At 40.4% G+C, this 15453-nt stretch overlaps 1 protein-coding gene across 1 annotated transcript in view; it reads right to left on the bottom strand.

The window, feature by feature from the left end:
• The window catches only part of HSPBAP1 (HSPB1 associated protein 1), a gene marked incomplete at its 3' end in the record, with an annotated part of 35542 nt that overhangs the window by 11635 nt on the left and 8454 nt on the right, over window positions 1-15453 (bottom strand). Inside the window, exons 2-5 of the mRNA XM_084265046.1 lie at window positions 13042-13227; window positions 7374-7558; window positions 3362-3498; window positions 191-362 (exon numbers count right to left, since the gene is read on the bottom strand). Of these exons, the coding sequence (XP_084121172.1) occupies window positions 191-362; window positions 3362-3498; window positions 7374-7558; window positions 13042-13227 (680 nt within the window). The remainder of the gene's footprint in view (window positions 1-190; window positions 363-3361; window positions 3499-7373; window positions 7559-13041; window positions 13228-15453) is intronic.

The following is a 15453-nucleotide window of genomic DNA, read 5'->3' as shown; positions in this document are numbered from 1 at the left end:
GAAAAGGCTAGTAAAATAATTGTGAGCAAAGAAAGTTTTCATGCTGAGAGAAATAGATCAAGCCTGAGTGCAGAGTGTAGGGAGAGGGAAGTTCCACAGTCAATCTGTTAAGATATCCTAACCCTTAATTAGACAGTTAAATAATTTACTATATCTTTAAAGTAATGTGAAGCTTGTTGGTGAATGGTACCTGTCCTGGACTGAGTGTCACGACGTGGGCTGTTGCATTCCTGAACTCTGGAAAGCGTTTCAGATCAGGGTTAGCAACGTTGACTTTGCTGAATACGCTGGATTCCTCATAAGGGATCCTGGTGGGATAAAGGAAACTGGTGTCACCAGGTGGAAAGAGGTGCCATCTCTTCCTGAAAATAGATGATAAAGATGTATTCAGCGCGCGTCAGTTACAGCAAAGAACTAAAGGCAGTAGCAAGGTTTTCAATAAAACATAAATCTGCCTCTCTGTGTGAATCTCCTACGCAGTGAGAACACAGGCAGTGCTTACAGGCTGTCTCCTAAAAGTGTTTTTAAAATATTCCACTTCTTAATTTTTTTTTTTTTAACTGAAAAGATTTACAGCTTCTCACCATTATTTTTAAAAAGCAGATAAAATTTAAAAAATAAAGCTCTCCCATCTGGTTCCTCCTCCCTCCCTTTTAGAGAGCACCACGCAGCGTTTACAGATGCTCAGAGCATTAAAAATTCCTCTATAAACCAGGGCAAATAGTTTTCTTAACAAAAACATACTTCCATTCACTGGATGAGTAGCTGCTGCAGCTATGTTTGTTTTAAAAGGTGGGCATTGTGTGTTTAGGGTGGCAACAGTAAAGGGGTATGGATGTGCTTTTCACCTGCAGTATTTATTTGGCTGTTAGTCATACACCCCTTGTTCTTACTACAACTTACCTTGACGGTCCTATGCCAGTAATGGCACAAACAAGACAAGAAACATTTGTAGACAAGCATCCTGAAACACCTGTATTTTATCTGTACTACACGGTGAATATGTGGCTCGTGTGGTTTAAGAGCTTAGGTTTAAGAACTGACTGGCATGAGTAAATGCCCAGATGGAGCAGGATGGGAGGACACTCATGCACCAGGTTGCTCTCTGGGCGCCCAAAGAAGTGGTTCAACAAACTGCAGTGCAAGGCCAAACAGAGCTGAGAGGCTGACCTTGTCCTCAAGAATTCATGTGTCTCTTTCACTTACATAGATCAGATCAAAGAGAGAAAAAAGACTATGCCAGAACTGGTGCCAGTTTTATGGGTACTATAAATGAAATATCTTAGTAGGTACATATGTTATTTAGGAATAGAAGTTTTATATGGCAGTACTTTAGGTGATGGAAATAACCAGAAAGGAATTCACCAAGAGAGAATTTATTACATTTCAGAGGTGCTAGACAATCAGACCCGTGCACTAAGCACTGGAAAAGTAAAGGCAGTACTTCACAACAGGTTGGACAGTTTGTGCAGCTCCCCTTGTTTCAAACTCCAGCAAGTTCTTTCCTTTTTGTCCCTTTCCTTAGTACTTACTACTTGCATTTTGCCTGTACTGCTTCTGGTTGTCAGTTCTAAGTCACAGGTCTGAAACTGGGAGAAACACAGCTGAACAGCACACAAATGCAAGAGAGGAATAACAGGATAGCCAGAGCTGTGGAGACTGGCACAGGTGGAAGCACCACAGGCCACTGATGTTTCTTGGTAACTGCCAAAGTTACTGCTGGGCACAAGCACAAAAAGTAGTTCTGAAACCCAAGCCCTGTTGCAAGTTTATTTTGCCCTCCAAGCCAGACCCTCTGAAAGGGTTGAAAATAGCTAGGTTAGGAGGCTCATGAGTTAATCCTGCAGATTCATGACAAAGTAGTTATCATGAAGCAAAAAATTAAGAAGCCCAAGGGATGCAAGGAGGAAATTCAAGCTGCAAACGCTAAGGAGTCATCTGTGGTTTTCCTACAAAGGCAAATCTATTTAAGTTATATTCTGCTCTCTTGTTTGCAAGTCTCAGAAGGGAATCTTTCTGCTCTGAAGAAGCACAGGATTCACAAGTTTGTGGAAGTTTGCAATCTATTTATAGGCTCTGCTCTGAAGAGGAAAACAACTTCATTTTTTCAGGCCATGCAAAGGCTTTAGGCTTCTTTCCCTGACAGGAGGAAGGGTTTTGCTTTACCAGAGGGGGAGGTAGTGTCTTGGGAAGGCAGGCAAAATTGCTAAGTGATGCTGGAACTCTGGCTCAAGTTCAACACCTGAAGGTAGAGATCAAAGAGGCAGGGCAGGTATCAGGTCTGTTAGATTGCTGTACTTATTTAGTACACCTGGTATTTAGGTGGATCCTTAGAAGATATTTAGGCATTTAAGTCTTATGCTTTTCAATGAGATTTCTGGCTCCTAAATATATTTAAGTGTCTGGATGTCTATGCATAATGCTTGCTATTACAGTCTGGAGCCTACAGGACTGGCTGCAGCAAAGCACAGGGCTGAGGGCAGCTTCCAGAGTGTCTCTTCTGCACATTCACCCAAGAATCTCAAGGCTGTTTATAAACATGAGTGAAAACCTGTCTGAGTGCTCAACAGAGTTACCCTTCTTACAGATAAGATGATGGCAAATGCATTTGCCTCTGGCCTTAAAGCCAGACAACCTGTGGCACTGCAAGCCAGCATGCTGAATTCCAATCCTGAATCTTAATCACAAGACCACTATGGTTTTACTGTTCTATAAAACATCAGAGTAATTAATCACATTAAAATCCCACTGGCCAGTGGCTCCTTCCACTCCACACTATCAAAACTAAAAAATGCATGCAACTTACATTGTTACTCTAGCAATAACAGATAACAACCCCCCCTGAGGCCAATATCCAAGGAAAGGAGAAAAACAAGAAGGGGTGGGGGGAAGGCAGCATGCAAACAGGCAGAAAGATACAGCAACAAAGCCACATGCTCCAAACTAATTTTGGAGCCTCAAGTGTCCCTTTCAACTTTGCTCACAGCTGGCTGCTCCCATCCTGATGTTCCCTTTTAAAATTAATTCTAGCAGGCTATTAGAGGCTCTTGCACAGAGAATGTTGTAAAAGTCTAAAGTAGTTTATTTCTGTTTTGTTTCTGGGTTCTTTGTTTTTAACTCTTTATCTCCTTATTCCAAAATCTTGAATTCTGTACTACTATGAAGATTAAAAAGTTTATTGTTGGGCCACATACAAAGACCTCAAACAGAAGAAAATAAACTTGTTACATCTGTGACCCAGTCAAGCTCCAACCCCCTGAAGTTCTGCCATTTCCTACATAACAGTTCTGATGCTATTCAATCATAGAAAACCCAGAAAACTAAAATAATCAGGAAGTAGAATCATATATGAACTTGTTACCTTCCTTGTATTTGCAACACTAAGTTGCAGCCATAGGAGTCCAAATGGCAGGGGGTGTTTGCTCCTTCAGAACCAATCCACAGCGTGCTCTCTTTTCCACTTCTTCCAGGAAACCCAAAGTCAGACCACCTCACATCCTACAGCAATGCAAAAGATATTTATGTAAGCTCTTAGACTGATTCACACCCTCCCCTCAGTTCTCTGAGTCTCTTGTCTCCTTCTACTACCCAGTCACTCTTTATCCACTGCAGCTGTTACTCCTTCATGGGGTTCTCACGTGCATGGCCTGTGTTCCTTCCTCCAAAATTCTCCTCTCCAGTAGTGTTTCTTCTGCTGACTTTCTTCTTTTTCTGTCTGACTACACAGCCTCCCAGGTCTCTGTCTCCAGTTCTCATCCCACTCTTTCATATCATGCAAGCTGCTCTACAGAAAGACTACCTAACTGCTTGTGGCCACACATGACTGCTTTACCTTCTTTTTAAACACTCTGGGTTTTTTTTTTCCTTTCTCCACTCTTAACTATCCACCCATGCTTGGGATTGTGTTTAGAAAAAACCTGATATATATGACAATTATAAAATGAGTGAAAGGAAGGAAGGAAAAATCCCTGTTCCCTTTTCAAACTAATTTGATAATACATGTGGCATATTTACTCTCTGCACCCATCTCAGCATTCTCCATGTTCTCCAGAAACTCAGATTTTATCCCACCTCCAATTCATTGGTGTGCTGGGGTTTTTTTGAAGTTTCTTATTTAATGGACCCATTATTCTCCTGCCTTTGCAACTGCAGAGGCAGTGAACTTAAAACAACTCGATTATATGGTGAGAAAGGGCAGAACAGGTATGCATCTGTTATGAACGTAATCCTGCAGCTTTCCAGTCCATTGATCCTCCCACAAGCAAATCCCTGGGGGGGTGACAACTGGAACAAGGGACAGTGAGGTATTTTTCAGATAGTTCAAGGGTTTTGCAGGATGGCTCTGTATAGCCTGGATAAAGCTTTCCCATCTTTCTATAGCTCACCCTGCCACCTGCAAGGGCTGGATCATTTGTTTATTGGAAAGCATTTGAAGTATACTGGCCAGAGACACTGGTGCCTTTTGGCTGGAGCCCCAGACTGAGCCTTAGGAAACTGATTCAATTCCTGGCGTCCTGATGGTCTCGGGCAAATCACTTCATCTCTGAGCTTTATTTTTTCCATCTTGAAAGGGAAGATAACAGTATTTGTTCCATTTCAGTAAAGCACTTTGGGGTCATTCACATCACCTAACTTTAGGAACCTAATTTAAGCTTGGCTCCCGCTCTTGTCAAAGCACTCTCAATCACCCCTTGGAAAAGCCTCTCTCTTTCCACTGCCTTTAAAGAGAAAATAGGAGTCTATCCTCCTAATTTAAGTATGTAAGCTAGCTGCTTGCAGACAGATGAATGACTATTCTTTTTTAGGATCTATGGATGAGGAAAACTATAGCTAGACATTATTATAAGGATGACTTCACCGTGACTCTGTATCAGGAAACCCTCAAAATGAGCGATAGCCTTCCCAAAAATTAGTTGTCGCTAAAGATTTTGAATTTCAAAGTTATTGATTTTGAAGATATCATTTGAAAAAAAAAATGCAGAAGTGTAATATAAACATTTGTCAAAGGCAGCAAAAAAAATCAAAAAGAAAAAGTTGTTCTTATAGATCTCAGCAGCCACAAAATTTAAAATCCAATACCACTATTTCAGTGATAAAGTTGAGCGTAACACCATCTCTGCGCTTTAATCTCACACCTAAATAGTTTTTGTATTTTGTTACAATTTAAGTGGAAAGAAAGCACACATAATCAATGTTAGATTTAAAAGAACTTTTTGAAAATGCTACTGCAGTAGTAAATAGTTGAAGCGATTATGGGTAAAATAGTTTTTAACCAATGAACTGCAAAGGAACCAGTAACAGTGGGTTCCTTTTCTGCAATAAAAAGCCACGGTAAGAAGAAATGCACTAAAAGGTGTTCCAACCATAACAGATGGCACATTACTTGTGAATTATATTTATTTCATTTGCTGCTTATAATGAAGTTAATCTGTGCCCGTATGTCACTTTAAAAGGTCTCATTTCTATTTAAACTTCACGCATACATCTTGCTTCTGATTTATATCTCAAATTCTGTAATGAAATATCAACTGAACAAAAAAATGTAAGATGCTAGATACTGCTCATAGATTAGAATAATGGAATCATTACCTTAGCCCACACAACTGTAAATGATAAACAGTGCAATCTAAATTTCAAACAACTTCTAAATGGCCCTATTAATCACTATAAATAACAGTGCAGTTGGCCTTCTTTTCCCCTTCAAGTCACCTTATGTAAATCTAAATAAAATCTAAAAAGAAAAAAGGGGTTATCATCAAATTCATGCAAGAATGGCAGAGAATTTCTACAAAGAACTCTCTTGGCTGGTATAAATTGTGTAGCAGTGTTTCAAAAGCCATCTGAGTCTGGAACCGACGGATGCATTTCAATCCCGTGCCTGTGAAACTGGCAGATGACATACACCATATTTGCTTGCATAACACTATCAATTTTTTACTTCCCAGATTCTGCTTTAAAAAAAAACCCTCCACAGCATACTCATTACGTGTGTCTATTCTAAAACTGTGGTGCAATCTGTTGCTTGCTATAGGTCAGGTGACGGGGTTGTGGCATGACACCTGCACTGAAATGCAATTCCTGGAGCCTTGATTTTGTTCTTGAATGGGGGTAGGGGGAAGGAGGAGGGAGAAATGGAGGTTGTTTCCTTCAAGTCTGTTTTTATTGACCTATTATCTGTGCTGTAAATCATGGGAAAATGCTGCCTGTTGAGGCAGAAAGAGAAAATACCAAGGCAGGACCACAGGTAGAGGAAGTCACTCAAGGAATTGGGAGAAGCCTGTAACATCCCTGGAGCTCCCAACTTAGTTCAAGCAACATGACCCAGCACCAGAGTTGTGCAGCCTGTTTATGTGATCCTGGTTGTGTTTCAATGTCTTTAAGAAGGGTGGGGAGAAAGAAAGGTAAGATGGTCTCTGTGCCCAAACCTTACCTTCTGGCCCACAGAATAATGGGAAAGGAGATGGGCTGAAAAAAAGACTAAGCACTGGAAAATATTAATTTTAGTGGTATAAAAGAATAAAATACATATAAGGAGCTTGCAAAATCTTTCTGAGGAAATAATTTGAGGGGGCTTATCAGTACACACTGTCATCTCAGTGATACAGTGTTTGCAAGGAATTATGATCCCATATTCATATTTGAAAGTATGTAAATGAGTAAATCTTAATTTACTATTCTTTCTATCTTCTTAGAAAAATACACTCTTTGTACAGCCATCCTTAATTCTGCCCTCTTACAATTTTCAAGAAGTAGCAGGAAGGCAGATGAACCAATACACTGAAATAGCAGATCCACATGGAGAAAGTAAAAGAAAATACCCTGGGTAGGTGTCCCAATACCTGAATTTGGAAATTACCACAGATTATGTACTTCCATGGACAGTAACCTGCTACAAGTGAATCCATGCCATCAAATCCTCTTCCCTCAGTGGAGCTGTTAATTTGGGTACCATCTGAGTACAAGGTGGATCTGGGGCAGTGGCAGGGTCTGGATTTTGCAGTCAGCTGTGTGACTGTCATCTCCACAGCCTATTCCCACCTCAGGTTCATACTTTCAGCAGAGGTGCAGGGAAGGTGTGCAGCTGCAGGTATCACACACATGAGCCTGCCCAGTCACAAAATGATGCTGGGCTAAATGGGGAATACTGCCAGCCTGGTAGTTGTTTTCATCATTTGTGGTGTTAAGCACAGAAGGAGATCCAGAATTTTAGATGACTGCAACTTGGTGCTAGTTCTCTGATAGCCTGAGAAACAGGAGCTTTTATTTCAAAAATGTAAAATAAATGGCCAAAAGAGTAGAAAGGAGATAGCATGAGGGGTTTGTTACATAGATAATTTCAATGATAAAACTAGAATGAGATAATAATGCCTTACCTGGAAAATTTCTGGCTTGTCTTCGAATATTCTGGCAATGTATTTGTAGTCAGCATAAGCCCAATATTTGGAATACTCGTAACAACTGAATGGTCCAGAGAGACAAGTAGGCTGCCCACAACTCCAAGCCAAAAACTCTTCAAGTGTAGCCTCCACATAGCTACACCTAGTTTCAAACTGGGGAACTAAAGCAACAAAGGAAAAGCCAAGTATTACATGAGCACCGAGCATAGAAACAGCAAAAATAATATGTAGTTTCTCTCTCAGCTCTGGTTAAATGCAACATGAGATACAAAGTAGGACTAGGTGGCTTGACCATGAAATGGTTCAATAAAACCTAGCTCACAGAGCCTGACTATTGCTTTTTCATTAAGGTGGAAGTGAATGGCTGTTACTTTGAGCTGGCTATGAGGTAAAAGCACACCAATACTGTTGTGTGTAGGCGCCCGTCAGTACAGTAACTCAGTAATACACCCAAGTTCCCTAAACAACTGAGAGCCTGTCCTGTGCTTCATCTCCCTTCCTAAGTGTGAGCTGCAAATGTGCACCCAAGTATTTGTGTACCCTTTATCTTGTCTCCATGGATTTATGTAGGTGGACATGTTAATCCTCCCCACCTAAAGCAACAACCAAGTCAGCACAGCAATGCATAGGAAGCAAGTTAGGGAGCCACATAGGTGCCAATGATCCATCTAAAATGCTGTGTGTCCTTATTTTTCATTTGGGACTGACAAAAGCATGATGTGGTGTTCCTTGGCAGACAAAAGTATCTGTCAGCAGCATTTTGCTCCTGCCATGCTAGGGTCAGGCTGACCGATACAGCCTTTCAGCTCGAGGTCAGCTCACTTGGAAGGCCTGCAGGACAACCCACATCACAGCATGCTTTACTTCTGCCTAATCAGACATCTTCATTTCCCACAGCAGCTAATTGTGCCAGCTTCAAAGAGACTTATCAAAATGTTAAAAAAAAAAAAAACAATTAAAAAATCACTCACTTTACTATAACTACTACTGGGGAAAAATGACTGCAGCCTGCATGAATGACAATGATGGAGCTGCAGTTTAACCTTGTGTAGCTAGCACAGAGCTGCTCAGAAATGGAATCCTTTCACTGTAGTGCAGCAGCAGCTCTTCGTTCTTTACTGCACTCATTCTATTACCACAGCAATCCCCCTAGAGCCTCACACATTTGTTCTTATTCCCTTTGGGCAGAGAATGGCTTTTACAAACCTTTATCACTATCATTTTGCTGTTTTCCATTGTAGTAGCCTAGGTAATGGCTTCCTTTCCCCTCACTATCAAATTCATTAACTACAAATGTCAGCCTAGCCCCACTATTTGGCAGTCTGTAACCTGAGTCTGTGCAGAAGGGCTCCATACCCAAGAACTGCATACAAGACATAAATCATCTGCTGTAACCAAAACCCCCTGTACCTGGTTCTCTGTGCTGCAGTCCAATGCCATCTCCTGACACCCCCTCATTAATGCAATGCACATAACTTTACTAAAAGATGGTCTGATGGAAAAATTAGATAAAAGATATAAGCACTACTGAGGGTGGCTCAGTATCTGTATTATTTTGATGAGAACAAAGAGTGTTCAGGGCACTGCTTATTCTCCAGGATAACTCAGGAGCAAGTGTTTTAAAGGCAAGAAATATGCTCTTTCTACCTCACAGTGTATTTCACTGAGCTTCATTTGAAAAATTCCAACTATGAAAGGCAAGACTAGCTTCTAGGGTGCAATCTCCTCAGGGCAGCATTCTTGGTTTAATTTATAACTTGTTCAGAACCAAGGTGTGGGTGCTTATGGAAAAAAGAAATAGTAATAAAAATTGCATTTGGGCAATCTAGGCAGGTTGCTTAGGTGGATTTGTGGACTGCAACTAGGGTGAATATATTATCAGTGGGCAGATAAGAGAAAGAACATTATTAATCAGTTTGTTAATACTTAATGACCAAAAGCTGAAGGTGTTTTGTAATTGATAAATTACAGATTAAGATGGGTAAGTCTGAAGCAAGATACCAGTGCTGTCTGATGACATGGTATCTGGAGGCAGACAGCAGTGCTCTGCTCTCCCACCCAATGCCAGACTGATCTGGAGGGAGGGAATGAGGTGCTTTTTGGAGGAAATAGTTCCTCTCCTTAGTGAAGGTCTGGTCCTGAAACACACAAAATTCTGTCCTACTTGGAAAGACAGTGTTTGCAATGTATGCTAAGGGAAATTTAGAAAAAAATAATAGCCTTAGAAAATACCTTAGTGCTTGACTAAGAATGCAAGTGAACTGTCTCCTTCACTTCTTTATACTTAAAACCAAATAGCTGTTCACAGCTGCTGGGGAATTAAAATTATTTAAATGAATAATTGAAGCAAGGAATAATCATTTAATACTAAAACAAAGCACAAGCATACCCACAAACAAAAAACCTGACCATACTCATCCAACTCCAATAACCACCTCAAATCTCAGCTGTGCGCCACACATTTGGCCTACAGTATCTGTAGTGTATTTTCAGCCTCCTATTCAGCAACTGAATCTATAGCTGCTTTTGCAGTCCCTCTGTAGATTGAACCCTGAGGGCCTGAAATCTTCTGCTGTCCTTAGTGGTAAAACCTCTTGGGCAGATGTCCAAATTGCAGCCCTTTTCTATCCAACTGAGTATTTGACAGCATCAGCTCTAGTCAGCATCTGTAAGGGAAATTTCCTCCAAAGATCTTGTGACTCATAAGTGATCAGCATGACAACCTCTTGTTCTCTCTGGCTTCTTCACAGTAAATTCATTGTTTATTCATTTTACTATACAACCAGAGGAAAATGGTCACAAGAATTGTCTGCATACAGAAGTCAGTTTTATGCAAATGTTCTTCTTCCTTCATAATTGCTGGTGTGCTCCAGGTAGCCATCAGATAGAGGGGCTACAATGCTGCATTTTCTCTTCCAGAAGCTCAACTTTTGTAGTTGCTGCCCACCCTTTATCCCACCTCAGAAAAACTAAATTATTTAGCATGGCTGAAACTGGATAGGAAGGGCTTTCCTCATGAATAGCACCTTCATTCTTCTAGTCATGAATGCTGGTACACTCTCTGGAGTCATCTTATCTCTGTCATTGCTTAATCCTCTGATTTGGTTTTTCCCACCCTTGTAGACATATACTGTTTAATTTGTGCAATCAGACAGAATACTATCAAACACATGCCTAGGTAGGTGCAAATAATTCACACAAATAATACTGCTAGCTCCCATGTTTCCAGTGTGCCTTCCACATCCATGTACCTCAGGAGTTCCAAACTACCATGAAAAGCAAATATAAAAATGTAAGTGGCTCCCACAATTTGCAGTTTTGCTTTTTTATATTAAGGAATCTTCAGTCTGGGGATACCCATCCAGGCTGCAGATGTGGCACTAAAGAAAGATGAGAGGTCAACATAGTAAGAGGTCTCAAATCTTTTTGGATTTTTCCAGATGAACCTCATGGCTTTAAAAACCTCAGAAAAAGCAGCTGTTTCAGAGTGATACCAAAATACACCTACAAGCAGGAGAACAGCTTTTTTCTTGTACGTTTCCGACTCAGTGGCAGGAGTGATCCCATCTAGTATTAAGGCAATTAATCTTTGTAAACATGGGAGGAATATTCAGAGAGATCGATACAATTTCAGTTCTATTCTCCTGCTGCTGTCTCTAACCACATCACTGCCTCTGTTTCATCTGGGAAAGTTAGTGTGAGCAATGATAAGAGAGGCCCTCATTGAAAAACAATGTTAAGCATGCAAGAGTGAGATCAACCACCTTACAAATGACAGTGGCACATGAAATGTATTACATTATTTCAGAATCTGAGATGGCTTGGCTAATGGCTTCACTAATATATCCTTACAATGCAAATTTTTTATAGCATCACAGGTCTCATTGAGTTACAATATAACCCCTGAAGGCTCTACCCATCTTCTTGAAGACGTTTCTAGCTTCCATTAGCATATAATGGAGGTTCCTGGAGACAAAATGATTGCTGCCTAGGGATTGATGCCTTTAGGAAAAAGCAAAATATAGATAGATGCAACTTCAAGATACAAATTCCAATTTAAATCCACTCTATATCCCTAGTGACTACAAGTTATTGTTAAGTGATGACTTATCTTCTTAGTTGGTAACAGCAATCAATCACTTAGCTACATAACACTCCATTAATCCCATCAGAAGCTTTCCCATTTGGCATATCTATTTGGGTCTCAAAAAGTGCCTAATTAATGAAAACTAGGACCAAAACTATCTGTTTACCTGGTAAGCCTTGTGCATTACAGCTGAGAGATTAACCAGATATCAAGAAAAATACATGCAATGTCTTTCCTACTGGCAATGGGATGTCTTTTACATGTAGTGCAAGAACTGGCTGATACCTCATGGAACTGCTGTGAAGGTGTGTACCAATGTATTCTACACCTCAGTTATCCCATCTGTAGGAAGTGAATAAATGACAGTTTTCCCAGGAATGGCATAGGAATCATTAATCCATGCTGGTAAAATGCTCTGAAATCCTAAAATGCCAAACGTTTTCCCTCTAACCCTTCTGTTTCATCATTTATCTTGCAAAAAATGAACATGAAATAATATGGTCGTAATGCTGTGAAGAAAGCAAATGTCACACACTGTTAAGTAAGATAATGTGATGTAATCCTACCACTTCCATAGAACTAGGAGTCTTTGTGCAGATCCTACATTCCAAAGAGGAGGCAGTCCAACTGCAGAAGGTTGGAAGAGTACAGAGAGAATCGCTAAGTGGAGTCTAAAAAACCATGACTTACAGTGCACATTTTTAAGAAGCAGGTTTGTCTGGCCAAAGAAGAAAAAAAAAAAAAAGACTGAAGGGAAACAAAATACTTCAGGCAAAAGAGAGAAAGTGGATGGCAAAATGTTTTTTGGTATGTGATGGAGAGGTCAAAGGATATATAGGGCATGAATAAAGCAATGCAGAACCTCTAGAGTGGCTAGCAGATGCCATCATGGAACAGGTTTCCTGTATCTTTCCTTCCTGGTATGAAACTCTGTACCTGGATAGACTATGACTAGTACTGCGTGGCTACAAACAGAAATGAAGTTTTATTTTTAAACAATGTCCTAGATATCTAGGGCATGTTCCTAGATGTCTGAGTGAATCTGGAGGGTAAGAGGTGAAGTTATGGTACTGCAGTCAGGTGATTTTCTTAAAGTTTGATACTTCCATAGCATCATTCATCACAGGACCTTAAAGTATTGAAAACCACCAGAGAATTTTAAAGCCTCTGGAGAAAGGTGAAAATCATTACCATTTCACAGTTTAAAATTGTGGTTAATTATCTAATTCTTTAATGCATTCAGGTTTGTTGGTACAGAATCTCAGCTCGTGAACAACTGAATCATTTAAGATGGGGACCAAACACACACATTACAAAGTAAAGAAAGGAAACTGAGATGCTTGATTCTTATATGCTTCTGTCATGCATCAGATTTCCTATTAAGAATAAATGTAGAAGATAGGAGAGTTCCACTGTTGGGTAAAGCCCATGTGCTAAAAACAAAGCCTGTGATCAAAATAGTACATTAGAGAGACAACAGTGATAATGGAGAGGCAGAGGATTTCAAAACCTAAAAGAAGAGTTGTAACATATAATGCCTGCCCACCTCAGTCTCACCTAAATCCATTGTCTTCAGACCTAGCCTAAACTGGATTGTCCTTCCTTCCAACACAGCAGAAAGGTATTTCGCATTCCAGTGCAGGGCTGGCCAGTCACCAACCATGTTGCAGAAGACTGCAGGTTGCTGTAGAGACATCACAATTTCCTTGGCTTTCTCAGGAGTAAATGGCTTGGTATCTTCACCTATGTAAAGAAAAAAACCAGCTGTAGAGATGATTTATGACACACAAAGTGTTGCCTGCCATCTCCCACAGTGTAGGAAACATTAAGCACTACTTTGCTTATGGTTGATTGTTTTATTGCATTTGTAGATTTTTTTAAAGTGAAATTTCTACTGAAAACACTGAAAGAACATCCTTACACTAAATTAGATTTTAAAGCAGTGTACTAGTACACAAAGTGTAAAAAAAAATACAAACCCAACCCCAAGTGATTACAATTTTCACTTGTAGCTTATGCAATGAAGCGCTGTAGCCAAACTGTTCTGAAGTAGGCTAATAGTAAAAAAGTACAAATACTGTCCAGAGTTTAGAGAACATAAATTTTATGAGTAAGAGTCTTTCTTCATGGGATTCTTTCCAAGAAGCATAGTACATTGTCAGAGACAGCAACCAGGTTCCTGTGCATTTCATTTAAACCAAGAACAGCACCATAACCAAAACAGCAGGTATTTTTAAAGTGTTTAAAAATTTCTTTTCATCTACAGAAATTTAGAAAAAGGAATTGTGCCAATCCAAGAATGAAACTAATCCAAGATTTCCATTTACTCCTTTGCTGTTTAGAGATTTATATGCCCCAGTGAAACTGTCAAGCTGAAATGCTGGCAACCTTAAATAAACTCAGCATTTTCAGAACAACTTTTCTTTAGGGACATATTGAGAAGGAAAATCTGGCTTTAAAAAAAAAGATCTCATAACATATCAGCTCCATAGAGCTAAAGCAGCAGACTACAACTTCAGATCATAAAAAAAATCCATTCATTATTTTAACCTCTATTGAAGTTAACTCATCCAGAATTTGTATCCCTGTAATGCCTGAGATGTAACATACCGAATCAATACGTATGGTTCCCCATGACTCCCAGCAGCTCATTTAAAACAAACAGAACAATTCAATCACTCTATTTAGGGGTCAAAATATGGTCTGGCATGCATGATGAGATACAGAGAGGACAAGAAAATTCCCTTTACTCTTGGGTGCTAATTTTGCCTCTTGCTTCTCTGCGTGTGTGGGTGTTGGAACAGGCAGTGCAGAACCAGACTGTCCCACACAGGGCAGCCCTGTGGTGCCAACTGGGGGGAACACAGAAGACAACCCCCCAGGAACAAGGTCACCTAGGAGGGTTCTTCAGGAGTGTTTCAAATGTGACAGTTGGAAATAAATAAGATGAATGCTGAAGTGCAGAAGGCAGAAATAAAAGGAGCCCTGTGCATGCTGTATGCTGCATTTCTTTGGTAACTTTTCTGAGTCTCTCTTTCAAGAGTACCTATTCCAGCACAGTTGTACTTCTTTGTTTTCTAAATTTAGCTGCTGTCTTCACCCAAATTCAGCAGGAAGTATCAAGGCCAGTGTTTCCTAGAGTCAAGGGTCCCTTCTTCCAGAGACTTCCAGGAGAACTGAATCCCTCTCTCCTTTCAGTCATGAGACCTCCATCTTGAGCTTCAAATCTGAAGACCTCCGATATTTTATCTTAACAGAACATAACATTTTCAAATTGCTTCCCTTTCTTAAGGCAGATGACAGGAGGGAGTTTGGGTTTTGGTTTGTTTTCCACGTTTCCTCTCGTAGGCAGAGCAACACTTGACAGGCTGGTGTTGGTGTGACACAGAGATGTCAACGACACTTGGCCTTCAGTCTCACGCTCCAGCAACTTGCACAACCAGGACATAAGGAGGCCTCATGGGGACCGTATGTCTTACCATATGGTCTTCACTACCCCCGGCTGGAGGCTCTGGGGGTTTCTTAGCAATAGGTGAGTATTACCTAGAGTAACAGCCCATAGCCCGCTGTAAGACCATCTGCAGACACAACAGCATGTGCTGGTGCAGCTACCAGGGACCGGCTGTGGGCATGGCAAGAGGTTACAGCTCAGCATGCCTTTTCACAGAGATGCTCTTCAAAGACTAAGGCAAGACTCAGTCCAGATCTGACCGTTCCCAAGGGGGTTTATAAAAATTCTGTCTCTAATTGGGACCAATTGTAGTATTGTACAGAGTGGCTTTTGTGCTGAGGGAGCTGGCTGGCCCTATGTACCTTTCAAATCTCCCAACTCAAAAAAGAAAAGAAAAAAAGAAATTATTCCTGCTTAGGTTCCATTTATACCACACAGCAGTCAGTGCCTGACTACTCACGAGGTTTTAAGGGCAGGACATTAAATTATTTTAGAGGATGTAAATCCAAAGAAATCTA

The sequence above is a fragment of the Gallinula chloropus genome, assembly GCF_964237585.1.
Source record: "Gallinula chloropus genome assembly, chromosome: 5".
NCBI classification, from domain to species: domain Eukaryota; kingdom Metazoa; phylum Chordata; class Aves; order Gruiformes; family Rallidae; genus Gallinula; species Gallinula chloropus.
The sequence above is the reverse complement of the archived record's forward strand: the minus strand, read 5'-3'. Positions and strand labels throughout refer to the sequence as shown.